The sequence below is a fragment of the Ictalurus punctatus genome, chromosome 9, assembly GCF_001660625.3.
Source record: "Ictalurus punctatus breed USDA103 chromosome 9, Coco_2.0, whole genome shotgun sequence".
NCBI classification, from domain to species: domain Eukaryota; kingdom Metazoa; phylum Chordata; class Actinopteri; order Siluriformes; family Ictaluridae; genus Ictalurus; species Ictalurus punctatus.
This window is the reverse complement of record NC_030424.2, coordinates 15,987,102-16,002,710: the sequence shown is the minus strand read 5'-3', so window position 1 is coordinate 16,002,710 and position 15,609 is coordinate 15,987,102. Positions and strand designations below refer to the sequence as shown.

The 15,609-nt window shown below is 39.0% G+C and overlaps 2 protein-coding genes across 2 annotated transcripts; both read right to left on the bottom strand.

Moving 5' to 3' along the window:
- Positions 1 to 145: 145 nt before the first annotated feature.
- kcnk3b (potassium channel, subfamily K, member 3b) lies at positions 146 to 4,684 on the bottom strand. The gene is made up of 2 exons (XM_017475552.3): positions 4,146 to 4,684; positions 146 to 2,077 (listed from the first exon to the last, which is right to left on the bottom strand). Exons 1-2 carry the CDS (start codon positions 4,429 to 4,431, stop codon positions 1,221 to 1,223), a joined length of 1,143 nt encoding a protein of 380 aa, XP_017331041.1. The 5' UTR covers positions 4,432 to 4,684; the 3' UTR covers positions 146 to 1,220.
- A 1,282-nt stretch (positions 4,685 to 5,966) lies between these two features.
- ezra (ezrin a) lies at positions 5,967 to 15,488 on the bottom strand. The gene is made up of 13 exons (XM_017475766.3): positions 15,127 to 15,488; positions 12,688 to 12,771; positions 11,823 to 11,918; positions 11,066 to 11,340; positions 10,746 to 10,829; positions 10,512 to 10,658; positions 10,122 to 10,218; positions 9,304 to 9,467; positions 8,928 to 9,058; positions 8,644 to 8,804; positions 8,221 to 8,313; positions 7,782 to 8,033; positions 5,967 to 7,039 (listed from the first exon to the last, which is right to left on the bottom strand). Exons 1-13 carry the CDS (start codon positions 15,136 to 15,138, stop codon positions 6,875 to 6,877), a joined length of 1,761 nt encoding a protein of 586 aa, XP_017331255.1. The 5' UTR covers positions 15,139 to 15,488; the 3' UTR covers positions 5,967 to 6,874.
- Between the last annotated feature and the right edge of the window lie 121 nt (positions 15,489 to 15,609).

The window sequence follows — 15,609 nt, the reverse complement described above, 5'->3', positions numbered from 1 at the left end:
CTGATCAGCAAGCTGTCTATGAGTCAGAAGGGAATACACAAGATACTGTGAACAGATCAATGCTGAGACAAAGCAGAGACCTAATGCAAAGCAGCTGTATTTTATTTTTTTTTTATAACCACTAATCTAAAAAAAAGGCCATGTTTGCACTTCTTATACAGTACAGATAGAGAAAAAATATATTGCCTTTCAAATTTGTATCATTTTGAGGTGTGGATAGGCCATGGGGTATATTAATGGGATGTGTGTGATTTGTGTAATCGTTGTTGCTGTGGCTAACCTTGTGCTACTCATCATCACTACAACAGAACAGAACAGAACAGAATGTTTGTAGACATTCATCATCTTGCATCATCTTCAGTTCTTGTACCTCACACCATGCAACTCTTATGAGGTTAATATACTGTAACTGTCTTCAAAGGGGGAGACTATTCTTGTCCGAGGCTGGACAGAGCCAGGGAAAGAACAGAAGTCATGTTGGCATGCCATCTGGATCAGTGGTTATGTTATAGGTGTTTCATTTTCATGGTCCTGCTCCAGTGTCGTGCAGTATTAAAAGGGCTTCTACACGTTACAGTTTTTTTTATCTACAGTACATTTAATATACAGTACATAAAATGATCTTTATTTAATTAAAGTCATACAAATTGACCCATTTTCAACAGAATATTGGTGCAAAGTTGATTTATAGCACATTGTGCAGCATAGAATTTTCAAACAAATGTGATTAAATCATGACATCATATAGACATAAAACTAGTGATCACAAAACAATAAGAACTTGACTGATACAATATGTGATAATTAATTAGTAATAAAATTTGAGGTTTGAGGAGTGATTTGAGGAGATAATAAGGTATGCTATTGGTATTGTCGTAATAAAGCACTGTTGAAATTATGTTTTGAATATTGTATTGCACCATGTCAGGGAGTATAATGTAATTATGACGTAGCAAGAAGTCCATTATTACTTTCTATAAAGTTTATAAGGTCTCAGGAGGAGACAATTCATTTCACACACACATGACACATGTAAGAGGTACTGTGTCCTTAAGACACGATAATTCCCAACCTACTCTGACTTTCCTCTTTGTACGTACACTTCAAAGGCTGTGCTCCAGCATCTGTACTTGAATGCATGCATGTATAGCAGAAACAAACAGTAGCAGTGTTTTTGTGAGCTTCCATCTATCATCTGACATCACCTATGCTAAACACATCTAGACGGAGCTGCGTCTCTTGGAGAGCAGTCTGAAGGGGGAGATGCTCCTCACATCAGTGGACACAGTGCTAATGGCTGAGCAGCGCTGGGAGCTACACACACAGCCTGTGGAGTCTGGCTCAAAGAAGTTATCCTGCTCCATAAGTGCATCACTGAAGGACAAGTCCTGGGGAAGCATCACCATCTTCTCCCGACTCTTATACCACAAGCAAGAACAGACAGTCTGGAAGTGAAGTACCTCAGCATAGACACTTTTTAGTCCTTGCCTCTTACCGTCCTGCTCCTGTGTTTGTAAGGTTTGGAGGTTGGTGTGGCGAGGAGGTTGCACTTTCTGCTTGTCTTTGGAGAGCAGAGCCCGTTGTTCTGCATCCCTCCTCTCATCTTCTGCGTTCATGGTCATAAAACGCAGCACTACCAAGTTGAGGAAGGCACCAATCACCGTCAGGCCCATCAGAATGTAGACAAAGCTAAAGGCCACGTAATGGGGGTCATTGTGGAGCGCATTGTCCTTCTGCAGGGCCACATAATCCCCAAAACCGATGGTTGTCAGAGTGATGAAGCAGTAGTAGAAAGCGTGGAAGTAGCTCCAGCCCTCATAATGCGAGAAGGCACCTGCCCCAATGCAAAGGGTGCCAACACAAGAGAAGAAGCCGATAGTCACCATGTTGGCCATGGAGACCTCTGGTCGTCGCAGACCCACACACTTCTTGGCTTTGTGCAGCAGGAGGCGGACAAAGGTGTTAATGCGTTCACCCAGGCTCTGGAACATCACCAGAGTGAGTGGGATGCCCAGAAGCGCATAGCCCATGCAGAACGCTTTCCCTGCATCTGTGCTGGGGGCAGCATGGCCATAACCTGACAGAGAAAAACCATCAAAGTAATTCTCATTCATTTTCACATCAAAGGCCATGCAGAAACCAGAGAACAAAACTAAATTTAATTAAATTAAATAATTTTCAATTGAATTATTTAACTAAGATGCACCTGTGTTTACCAGAAATATACACTATAATGGTTTTGAATGACAAAAATTAAGGCTATAATGTGATTTAATTATTTTTTTTTTTAATATTAAAAAAACAAACAAACACTGAATTGGGGACAAAATGAATTCATTTAGCATGTAAGTGACCAACAAATGTGACCAAAATTCAGGTGTCCCAGAATTAGTAGAGCAGTAAAACATTTCAGACTTAAGCAGAAAAATAGGCAAACAATTTTCACTACAGAGTAGAACACTTCATCACAACACATCATTTTTGTGACAGTATTAACAATTTCTTGCTGAAGTTGATCAGGATTTCAGAGTATAACTTGCATTATTTAAAATACTAGGAAATTATCAATAATAATAATACAATGTAAGTGACTTCTGTATTATCCATTGTCACTTTATATACAAGTTTCAGAGACCATGAGAAGTCTTAAAATATTCTTTTAGGACACAGGGCTAGATTTGATCTAGCATTCCCAGCACTTACCACAATACACATACTTTAGTTTTCTATCATTGCAGAAGAAGTGGGCATCTAGCAAAGAGCCTTAACATGGTAACAACACAGCACAGCAATTTATCCAGATGCTGCTGTTAATCGTCAACTTTGGATTTGAAAGTGAGTGGGATAAACAGACTAGTTAATGTTTTGAGTGTTTATGTCTGACCCATGGCATTAGGCTAGCGCGTACCCCTGGAATATATCATCTACTTACTTTGTTTGAACACTGAGTAAATATTAGTACAATCATCCATTACCCTTAGCTTTCACAATATTATCATAGTGATGCTATAAATTTTCCAGAGTGGAGCAGAACAAACCATTTGATTTAGGATATGTGGCTGATTTGTGTACTTTCTTCAGTGTTCCATGGTCAGTGTCTAAACCTGAAATAGCTTAGAGCAAACACCTGCAATGCAAACACTATTTATCAACAGAATAAATCATAACTGCTGCAAAATACGTTACTTAGCATCATTATGGGCATGAATTTAAGTAAGTGCTATATTAGGTACAACACATTTAATAGTTTGAATGTTTCCATTCTACATTCTATAATGTTATGTCTGACATTTAAATTAAATAAGATAATTTATAGAATTAAATTCATAAAATTATAGATGGATTGTTACCAAATGTAGTGATTAAAATATATGTATAAAATATATGTACTTATATTATTTCTTTTCAAATTCATTTTGGTGACAGTAGAAATGTCTACACTAAGCCATTAAAATAGGCTATTTTTAATATATCTTCGGGATTTAGCCTCGTTAATGTTCCTTTTTTGTTTGCTTTACTAGAATAATCATGGTAAAGGATTAGAAAGATTAAAAGCTGCTACGTTTATTTCTTATCGTTTGCTTGTCTTTTTATGATCTCTCTCTCTTTTCTCCCTTTTCTCTCATATATATATATATATATATATATATATATATATATATATATATATATATATATATATATATATATATATATATAATGTAATTTTGAAAAGGAGAAAATCCAGTAGACTTTAGTTACAGTGTGTACCGTCTTGTTTATAGCTTCTACATGTAACTTTTGTTTAGCCACATTCCCACTCCCACCTAAGATAGTAAATGTTGATTTATGAGACTTGTGCCAGATTTATTATTTATAACATTTAGAGATAGTCCTACGGGCAAGTTTTGAATGAATAGTTGCCGTCCTATATGCACGCATATTATATATATATATATATATATATATATATATATATATATATATATATATATATATATAGAGAGAGAGAGAGAGAGAGAGAGAGAGAGAGAGAGAGAGAGATTTGTGTGTGTGTGTGTGTGTGTGTGTGTGTGTGTGTGTGTGCGCGCGCGCGTGTGTGTGAACGCGGTAATATTAAAGGTGAATTAATGTAAACGCATAGGCAGAAAGTGAGAGACCCTCACCTATGGTCGTTATCACAGTGATGGCGAAGTAAAAAGAGCCGGCGAACTTCCACTGCACTCCGGCTTTGTGCGGCTTCAGAAGCAAGACTACTTTTTCAATCTGCTCGAAATCGTTTTTGGACAGATTGTACCTGCTCATCAGTAGAAACTTGCGATAGTCCAGCTTTCTCCGCTGGCTTTTTTCTTGCTTCGACTCCAGCGCGTCGAAGACTCCCGCTCCAATTAGCAAATAGGACAGGGTGCAAATAATTAAAGCGAGCGTGCGCACGTTCTGCCTCTTCATCATCTTAAGTTAGCTAATCAAGTATCCTTGCGTCTTCGGAGCTAGATCCGGTTCGTGAGAAGAACTTTGGTGATTCATGTCTTTGCGGAACCCCTCATGGCTTCACCGGTGGGATGATCCCTAAGCGGACCTGAGAGAGAGCAGGATGGAAACTGGGAGCTGTTCCTTCAGCACCACCCCCAAGCAACGGGAGGAGCGAGACCTTATTTGGACGTTGGTCATTTAGGTTAAATTAGGTAACTGCTTATAATGAAAGCACTAGGAGTTTCAGATACACGCTGTACCTATAGTGCAGGTGGGCTGATGTCACTGTAGGTTCACCACTAGACTTTTCTACAGCCATATGTTTTTAATGTTAATGATTGCTTTATAGCCTGTTACTAGGAGTGAGTAGTTTTAGCCACCACCAAGAAATTGGGACAACAGGGAACAATGAGGTGCAAACTATATTTTTGTAATATTAAAAGGAAAACCAGCTGCAAAAAGGCAAGAGACAGACCATCTTTACCATTTCGTACATGGAACCAGTTTTTCTCATCTTTTTGCCTTTCCGGTTTTTAAGAAATGAACACAAAGCAAAGCAATGAAAAAATCTCAAACATTTATTGATCACTTTATTCAGGTAATAAGGAAGCTGTAAAATAACTTTCCAGCTGGCGCTGATGGTCTACAAGTTTGACCAGCTCAGCCTGTGTTTTGGCAGCTGGTAGCTTTCCAGACCAAGATGGATTTTTCAGCAGGGCTGATGTGTATATAAATGTTGACATTTCCTATCATATATAAGAATATAGAAAACTATATAGGAAATTAAATACCTAGTTGTTGGGGGCGGGATGGGGGGGGGGGGGGGGTTCTAGTTGTGGGTTGTTGTTATTTTTTTTTAACATAAATAACTTTTTGGTCTATTTGCATACATTTAATTTACATTTACATTTAATTTAATCATCCTGTTATGTTGGAGAAAGAAAAGTTACATCCATTATTTTATGGGTCAAAATGACTTCCACAGTTTATATACAGCAAAGAACAGCTTAAAACAGTAAACATTTATTTACTGTTTTAAATAAAGGTTTAAAAAACAGGTTTAAAACTAATGGCTTGTCTCGAACAAGCCATAAGAAGAAATATTTGCATATAAGTTCATGACCCTAAATGAGGAAAGTCAAAAAATTTCAAAGACAAAAAGGGAGATTAACCAGTATTTCAGATATTTCAAATGTGAAATGTGTCAAATTGACCCATAACATAATAGGAGGGTTAAGCATAATATGGTTTCCAAGCATTCTAAGTTGTTGGCTAGCAACACAATTAGCAATGTGGTCAGCGAGTAAATATCCCCTCAAACAATCCACCTTTTAACAACACTGCTCAGTTCCTCAGCTTACAGCAGAACAAGAGGACTAATAAATTAGTCACTGATTTACCACAGCCAGATTTTTTTTGTTCTTAAATTGAAAGGATTTTTTTTAACAGTCATTGGTTTAAAAAAACACATTCGATTGTCATTAGTTTCTTTAAAAAAAAAATGTAGCATTGACTGGATTGTAGTTCTTTTTATTTTATTTTATAAACTGTACTTCAAACACTGAACAATAGACATTGATGTGGAAGTAATGTGTGTTAAGGCTTGTGTGAATGGCATGTTGAACTCAAATTCAAACCCTACCATCATGGCATTGCAGGATTTAAAAATTAGATACAATTCTAATTATTTAAAAAAAAAAAAATCTCACATAGAATATATGTTCAGCAACTTGGTGTGTTGTGATTCATTATAAAGATTTATCAAAATCAAATGAAGAGTAAAGAAAAACTTAAAATGGCAAAACAAAAACATAAACAATGACATCATTTACATTCAGAGTTTTACTCCATTTTGTTCCGTTCTATTCCAACAATATATTTGGAGCTAAAAATGAATGCATTTAGTCTCTTCAGCAGCCAGTCTAATCTTACAGGGTGATATTTTCCCTCTGGCAATCAGCACTATTTTACAAAAGAAAGAACAACAGCAAAAAGGATGGAAATAGCTATGGCACAGTTAGCATAAATATGATCTTGGCTGAATGTCTCTTGCCTAATGTTCTAAACCCCATGAAAAGTGGTGTTTAACAGTTGTAGGAACAATTGTATTTATAGTGAACATAAGTTGGTAAGTATATTGTGAGATGCATTTCAGTAGGTTAGGGTTCCAATGTTGGATGTGAGCTGGTTGAGGTTACAGGAATTCTGAATTTCCAACCCCAAATTGTTCCACTTCATAACACCTTATCCAAGCATAGGAATCTTTAAAAATACAATCCTGTCAAATAAACCTACTATGATTAAATAACAGTAAAGAAAGGCTAAATAACAGTTACTTGGACACCAAATGGAAAGTGAGCCCATCGGTGAGATAGCAGGATGTTTAGTTTTGGTTGAGGTTATTCAAAGATGATATCAGTCGCTACAAGGCTTCAAACTCATCTATTCTCTGCTTGGTGTTGCCCATGCGGATCTGACGCAGGGTCTTGTACTTGTCTCTCCCAGCACGCATGTTCTCCATGTGCAGAATGTCATTTGCAGTCTTCTTAGACTCATCCCGCGCCACCTCCAGCTCAGAGCTCAGGGCCTGCAAAATATTTGGTTCAAAGTTATTTACCAGAAAAACTGGGTTAGCCCAAGATCTTGTAAAACAATTTGGTACTACAAAGGTCATGCACGCATTTGTATATGCGAGTGCACATACACTCACAAACCACTACTGAACACCTCTGCACCTACTTACTCATGGAATTATCCAATCAGTCAATCATGTGGCAACAGTGCAATTCATAAAATCATGCAGATCCAGGTCAAGAGAGTCACTTAATGTGACATCAAACATCAGAATGGAGAAAAAAATGGGATCTCAGTGACCTTGGCCTGGTTGTTGGTGCCAGACAAGCTGTTTGAGTATTTCTTCTGATTTCCTGGAATTTTTATGTTAAACCTTGAGACAGTTGGGCTACAACAAACCACATCAGGTTCGTCTCCTGTAAGTCAAGAACAGGAATCTACAGTGGCCACAAACTCACCAAAACTGGACAGCTGAAGATTGGAAAAATGCCAAATCTTTTTCCAGTCTCAGGAGATCAGCAAATCCTTAAATACTCACACCAGCCAATCTGACACCAACAACCATCCCACAATCAAAATCCCTGAAATCACATGAATTCCTCATACTGATGTTTGATGCAAACTTAAGCTCTTGACCTGTATCCGCATGATTTTTTTTCATTGCTCTGCCACTTGATTGGCTGATTCCAAAACTGCACAAATAAGCAAGTATACAGATGTTCTTAATAAAATGGTCACTATATGATATGTCTTACCATAAGCTGTCTCTGCACACGCTCATTTTTTTCAGCCTCAGTGCGACGGTCCTCTTCATTGCGGTTGTTACGAATGCCTTCAACCTGGAACTCAGCGCTGTAGCTTCTCATGTTCTCATCATGGTAATCATGCTCCCCCATATGGACTTCATCTGCAATAACCATGGGTGGTGGTGGTGGTGGTACTGGAGCAGCCATCATCAAGTGCAGCTCCTCACGTGTCTTCAACAGGTCATCTTGTGCCTCCTTAGCCTAAGAGCCACATGGGAATAAGATTCACACTACAGATAAGTTGATGCATACAAACTACATTTAAGCACAATCTCAATATTTGGCCATTAAAAACTGCAAATATAATCACACTTTCATGTTACACTGTTTTTACTGTTATTATTTTAAACAGCTAAAGATGTATGCTCATAATAAAGGTGTTAATCACCCTGTTCTGCCATTGGTCAGCCTCTTGCTCCTTGACTTTCTTGGCCTCCTCCAGCAGTGAGATCTTTGCAGTGTACTCAGCAAGTTCTGCAGCCTACAGGGACAAAATGTACATAAATGAACTTAAAGTCATGTTACATCAGATTAAAACAAGTGAGACTCCATAAATCAGACTTGCTGGGCTAAAAGGGTGATGCCCTACTGGATTTGGTCTGTCTATTTGGGCTAACCCTTAAATGTTATACATACAACTCTATAACAAAAGGGTTTCCCCATTCAGTAAGTTTCAAGTAGATCCCCTAAAAAAAAACTGGAACCATCATGAGAACCATTAAGAAGCCACTTACTGTAAAGGTGTACCAATTGGTGTTATTAATCTACAAACCACTGACTGCTTTTAGTTTGGAGAATCCCCAGTGCTCACCAGTTGCTCCTGGTTCTTCATCTGGTCCTCAGCCTGTCTGGCCAATTCTTCTTTAGCCAGCAGAGCCACCTGTCTCTCAGCCTCCAGACGAGCAGCCTCTTGCTCAACCTTTCGCCTCTCCTCCTCCAGCTGCCTGGCCCTGTCCAGCTGCATCTGCAGGTCTGTGCAATGTGCAAAAGCCATCAACAGGGGGCAGCAGTTAATTTATAATGAACCAGTAAGTGAGCTCTGTCTTTAGAAAGGCTACCATTTTCTGTGACAGGGTGTGTATATGAATCCTGTACCTTTCTCTGCTTTCTTGGCCTTGTCCTCAATCTGGGAAAGCCTCAACATCATTTCTCGCTTCTCTCTCTCCATCTGCTCCTTTTCTCTCTCAATATTTTCTCTCTTCTTCTTCTCATTTTCAAGCTGGGCTCTGAAAATGATTAGAATATAAAAATGTAACAACTTCATAACGCAACAAGGTCAACAAAGACACTCAGCTCATGCTAAATCAGATTACTGGCACATAAACAAAGCATTCCAGAACACCAATAATATTGTTCCATACACAAAACCAGCATAGCGAAACTCATCCCACATGTCAGTCAAAGACTTTCAATGTTCTGTTATTGCACTTTATTGCTGGCCTAAAGTGTTCAAAGTTTTAAACAACCGGACCTCTCAATCTGCTTCTGGTGTTTCTCCTCTCTGGCCTGTGCCTTCATCTGCTGCACCTCAATAGTGTCAGGCTTCCTGCGCTGCATGTACAGCTCGTGGTTCCCCATGCACAGCAGCAGGATACGCTTGTTGAGGCGCAAGCGAGGAGAGTAGAACACAAAGTCCTAATAGAACAAGAGCAGGAGGAAGCTTAGGATGACAGTGATTTATGTGCACTCCAAAGGTCGGGGATCTGTAGGTTCCTGCTATATCCAGGAACTTCTGTTGGGCAACTGAAGTCTGATTGCTTTTCTAGGCTTTTCTTAGCTATTTTGGGCAATACACTATAGTCATTATTAATTATTGAGTGTGGACTGAGTCAGCTATTATATGTTGGGATTATAAATAAAGATGAAACCGTATCTCAAAGGCAGGCTACTATAGGAGGGGCCAATCTAAGATCCTATGACATCAGACACCACAGACTACTAGTGTATAAACAAATACATTTGTATTGACAACAAGTAAAGGTGTGGCTTTACTTATGACGAATCAGTGAGTCATATTTCTATATATAAACCATGAATGTAAAATTACATAAAATAAGGTGTGTTCTGAGTATTGTTATCCCCCTAAAATCATTCATAACTGAATTAATATTCAAGCATACTCTTCAGCAATGATTATGAACTATTTACTAATATAGAATGAAACTAAAAGCAGAACATGCGTAGTTACAAGAGTGCAGAATGTAAGCCTAAACTAAACAATGGTTTAAATATAAGAAAGTGCATATGAATAATCATAATGGAAAAAACACGAAGGGCTGTAACACTTACTGGGGCCTTTTTGTCAATTGGTTTGATGACAAACTTCTTGTCATTGAATGATATGTTCCTGATTTCACTCCAAGGGAATCCAATCTTTGGTGTCAATCTATGTGACAGTAGAAAAGATGTGAGACCATTCTCAAGCTTCATCATAGGTAAAGTGAAAACATCAAACTTTAGGTGCAATGACCTCTTACTAACAACAGCCGTGCAGTCATGTTTACCTGCAGCACAGACCCACAGAGTTTGTCTGAATTAATCCAGGGGTCACTGACTGAACAGACAACTGCTGTCACACTGACCATAATACATGATTTACACTAATATCCTAATGCCAAATGCTGTTGGTGACCAGGCGGTCAATGACTGAATAAAATCACATGACAGTGAAATGCATACTTGTCATCCTTCTCATATATGTTAAGTCCAAGAGCATCCACACCGAGCCATAACTCTGTTCCTTTCTTGTTCTTGATGTCGAAATAGTTGACTCCATACATCTCCAAATCTTGCGCAATCTTTAAGTACTCCAGCATAGCATCTTCTCTGGGGACCAAAAATGGACATTTATGAATTGGGGTTGGGGGCTGGGGATGGTGTACACTTACGCTGAAAAAAAAACACATAACTCACTTTAACATGCCACTGTGCTCCTCATGCCAAACCTGGATCCTCTCCTCCCATTGATCTTTGGAGAGTTTGTGCTGCTCAAGCACTCTGTGGAGACATAATTATCAAGCTGGATTTTTAGAATGGACCAGTAACTCAAACACATCTAAAAGTAAATATTATTCCATCTGATGTTGTTCTTTGATTTGAAAAAGGTTCTAAAATATCTATAAGGATGAGCTCATATGTTTAGGACAAATTATGATCCACTCCAAGAGATGGTTACATGGGTACTATTACAAAGTGTGAAGGAGACTAGTTTAGGTTAGGTTGTCCTGACTGACCTTTGGGGTAGCAGGCGCTCTGATGTAAGGTAGCCAGACTTGTGGACCTCCTTGGAGAAATCTCCATGCTTTGCCTGCACGGAGTAGGAGGCCAGTAGCACGGCTGTCTCTGGGGGACAGTAGACACTGTCACTCAAGATGTCATCTTTCACCTGAAGGAAGAATAGCTTGCGTGTGATGTCCTGAATCAACTCATTGTCCACATCCTCAGGGAAGTACTTAGCCCGGAACATAAACTGTAGGGGGGTCTCTCGCCTCACATCCTGAGATAACACCTAAGGCAACACAAAAGAGACAAACATAAATGTGGTATAAGATAATGATAGACTTTTTAGTCTATAGAGGTTTATATGTACATATAATGGTGCACATATTACAGATATATTAAACTATCCTACATTAAATATAATAACAAAATAATATAGATAAATATTTAGACCTGTGCTTGTACTTGAAAAGCCTGGGCTTTTCCTGGGCACACAGAGACCATAATGTATTTTCAATAGACACTTACCACTGACATTGTAATTTAGTCAAAGACTAGGCTTAATCTGTGTCTGGGAAACCAGCCAGGATAGCTGAGTCAAGTCACGTGGTCATGTAACCAGAGATGTGAATAGATGTTGTAGGCTCAGGCTTTGTTTTGCATTTTCAAGTTTTCCCTTTAGATCTGTGACAAGCTAAATATGCAATAAAGTGACAGCACGATATACATGCTCTCAACATCAAACACAGGTATAAGTATAAGTAAATATACCTTTTTTTCTAGTTTCAGCCAAGTAAGATATCCTTTGTTGTCCATATACTGCAGACCAAAGTACCACACCTCACGCAGGCCGACTGTCTTGACGACCTGAGGCAGAGAAACATTTCACACCGACTGTTAATGACCCTGCCATAATTGCATGCCAATAGCTGAACAGTGCATGGAAAATTAGCTTGGATATCAATATCGTAGTCTGTTTGGCATGCCATGAAAAATTACTACAGCACTAGTCACACTAGTATCAGGTATAAAGGGTGGGGCTCTAGTTAAACGGTTGGTTATTGCAAAATATCTAGATGGGTGTTCTCCTCTACACTTCTATGTATGACCAACTAATCAATACCTTCCGAGTAACACATCATTAACAGCTATCAACAGTGGAACTGCCCTTCTTCTTATCAGTTGCATGGAATTCCTGGAGTCCCCTACCTATTGTAAAGGCCCTATATCATCTGACACCTCATGCCATAAACTAGACGTTGCCAGGATTTACTGGACAATATTTGTGCGAATCATTTACTGTCTTCAACTGCACATATAATGCAGCCAGTGACAATATGTAACTATATAATCTTTGTCCTGCATATTTTGTTTAAAAATTTCCTTTTTACTTAGAAATACAGCCTTTCATTCTGTCTAAACTGCACTTTCACTTGAGAGGCTGTTCAACTGTTTAACAGTCAGTAAAATAATGACAACTAACCTCAATAGAAAGGAATGGAATTTACAGTGTAGTATTGGAGCTTGGTTACAATCAGATATGTGGTCATTCCACACATGCTTTTTGACTTATGTCAATTAGCCCACAAATATCTGCCTCTGTATTTAGGCCTGACACAGTATCAGTGAAGCTCACCTGTTCAAAGAGTTGTTTGCCTGTGGTGACAGACTGGATGGCAAATTCCAGCTCGGCGTCCATTGTAGTGACGCGGACATTGACCTAAGCAAGAGCAAAAATATAAGAGGGGTCCTAACTGAGTGAAGTCTATAGAGGGCACTCGGTCAACCAGTTGAAAGGAATACCACTAAACCAAGACATGTTTAGTAAAATATTGCAGTTGAAGTCTTTATACTTTGTATGAGAATTACGTCAATTACATGACATGGAGCCAGTTGGTCTAGATTCACAAGAGCTACACAAACATTCAGGGGAAATGCTTTACAGGAAATTTTGTGCTTCTAGGAATGCAAGGCTTATATTAAACTTACCTATACACTAACATACCAGAATTATGTGTCATGATCTTTACAGTGCCACTAGGTCAAACATAAGTCCATTTAATGTGTATGGATGAAATTCAACAAAGAAACACTATTCCTGGTATGTTTCATGTTAAAATGCTGTTCATTGGCTTTGTCCATTTACCCGCCATTACAGTGGTAATGACTAAAAAAGCTGACACTCTAACTTGTGTTACACAAGGGTTCAAAGGGGCCTATCTTTACAGCACTGAATTAAGTTCATAAAGAATTGTGTAACCACCTTGCATGCTGCTGAACCCTTGTCAAGGTTCACTGGGCTGTTATAAACGAGCAAAAAGTTCTTCTTTAAAAGTTGTGAGCGATCATAAGCCCAAGGTTCGCACCTTTTAAATAGATAATATAGTATACATATGTCCTGAATCTGTCATGTCAGATGTTTAAATATGATTGGTGTGAAAATTATTAGAATGTTAATATGTAGACAAAAGGCACCTCCATATTAATAAATCTCATTGTCAACTATGACAGATATATTTAGTATTTTCAAAGCATTTTCTCACTGCTAGATTTGCTTGGACTGTGAAAGTCCTGTGAGTGCCAGTGTTTAATCAGCATCTCCCTGGGCAACAGTCAACTTTATCAGAGCTGCAAATTTTTATCTGGCTACAAGACTGGCCCAGTCCAGGGTAGGGGTCAGTACAACCGCTATACGTTGGCTTTCTGATTCTCCTGGAGCTTTGGTTAACACCCCCCCCCCACCCACCCCCCACACACACACACACTTCCCCTCCCCCTCACCCCCAAAAGCACAAGTTACTATCTACACTCTACACCACTCAAATCATTTCCACTGTGTTTGCTACAAACACAGGGACTTTTGTTCCTGTTCATGATTGTGCTTTGTTTAATAGGGTATCTTTGGAATCTGATACCTAAACCTAAAACCTCAACAGTTCAGTAGTATTGCCTCCAGAGAAAATACAGAGAAAGTCGGCCTATAATAGCATTTTTTTTTTTTGGGGGGGGGGGGGGGGGGGGGTCTTTAAAAACACGTTTTTAAAGGTCATAATTAAAACATTTTGGTGTGTATTACTACATTATCCTGACAACCAACACTTAACTAAAGTACAATAAGAAATTAATGGCAATGTGTGACATCATAGCCAAACACTGTGGCACAGGCAGTCTGCTTAGCTAATATTTTACTTTACTGCATTCATCATTCTTGAATATGGTGTCAGAGTCTAGTTAATCTGTAAAACTACATAACGTGTGTTAACTATATACTCCAGTTGTTCTTCCCTACCTTGTACTTGGAGTCAGCCTGATTTTTTCAAACTGCTAGGCTACTCTGTATACAATATAACTAACTTTCCTTGGTGTTGACTGAAATGCTGACAAGAAAATGGTCATAAAGCGGCCCTTTATCTCACTTTACAGCTAGAAGTCAGTGACAACCACCACATAAAAACTCGTTTTCTCATTCTCATTGTAAACTGTGGAATACAGCTAACTTTACTAAGTGCACTGTGTTTCTCAGTGGAATGTTTCAATGACAACCAAAAACCAGTCAACCAGGCCGGCCATGTATGACGCATTTTAATGTGTCACAAAGTGCAGTGTTGACTTTTCACACGACAATCTACTTCTCTAACTTATTCTATAGGATTACAAAGTAGTTATATAAAGTCCGCCATTTCTCTCGATTCTAGTGTGATTAGAAAATGAAATATGTTTGGGTAATCCGAGTTAATAGAAATAAGTAGTCATGATTGTGTAATACACCTAGGCCGACACCTGTAGGGTTAAATCAGAAACTTCCGCATAACTCAATTGTTTGACACTTTTCAATGTAGCGTACAAAGAGCTCGTCTACTCTCTATTAATACAATAAATATCATCTGATCCGGTGTGGTAAAAAAAAAAACGTTTATGTCCTAAGTAATTAATTGTATTATGTCATTAATAAACTTGCCTATAATAACCTATTTATTTGTAGTGCCCGGATGCCGCCAGGTAATTACCTAGGCTAACTGTTTTATCTTTAAAAAGTAATACACATAAGCAACTTGTTGAAAAGACAGTGACTTACCGGTTTAGGCATGGTCGGTCCTGTTGTGTGTGTCTGCTTTCAGTGGGGAAAAAATAAGAATAAAAAGGGAGCTCAGACTGAACCGGCTTTAGCTGTTCTTGCTTGAGCGTGCGCGCGCGCGGAGCGGAGTGACTGAGCTCGGGAGGCGAGGAGCGCTCGGGTTGAGGTTCATTTCTGACTCATTGTCAATAGATGGTGTCAGAGCCTCGCCCCGATAATGGCTACGATAAAGCCTGAGCGCGTTCCAAGTTAAAGAGTGCCAAGGCTTCACTTTAACACACAATTAGCGAATTCTGCAGCACCTTGACAAACGCGACCTTTGTCCCCTGACGGCGAGAAGAGAGTGTTCGCCGACCTCCTGTGAGCAACCCGCATTAAAAAGGCTTCATATGGAATATGACGGTATACTGGGCCAAATGGGCGGAGACCGACAGGTGCACACAAACCGAACAAGTCCTGAGCACTGGCTAGGCTAGTTCCCGA

Excerpts from the sequence above, each read along its gene's own strand:
- kcnk3b (XM_017475552.3), bottom strand. The coding sequence starts at position 4,431 with ATGATGAAGAGGCAGAACGTGCGCACGCTCGCTTTAATTATTTGCACC. Across the intron at positions 2,078-4,145 it reads CACTGTGATAACGACCATAG|GTTATGGCCATGCTGCCCCC; the intron begins GTGAGGGTCTCT and ends TTTCTCTGTCAG.
- ezra (XM_017475766.3), bottom strand. Across the intron at positions 10,830-11,065 it reads GAGCGCCTGCTACCCCAAAG|AGTGCTTGAGCAGCACAAAC; the intron begins GTCAGTCAGGAC and ends ATGTCTCCACAG. Across the intron at positions 7,040-7,781 it reads GTGTGCAGAGACAGCTTATG|GCCCTGAGCTCTGAGCTGGA; the intron begins GTAAGACATATC and ends AATATTTTGCAG.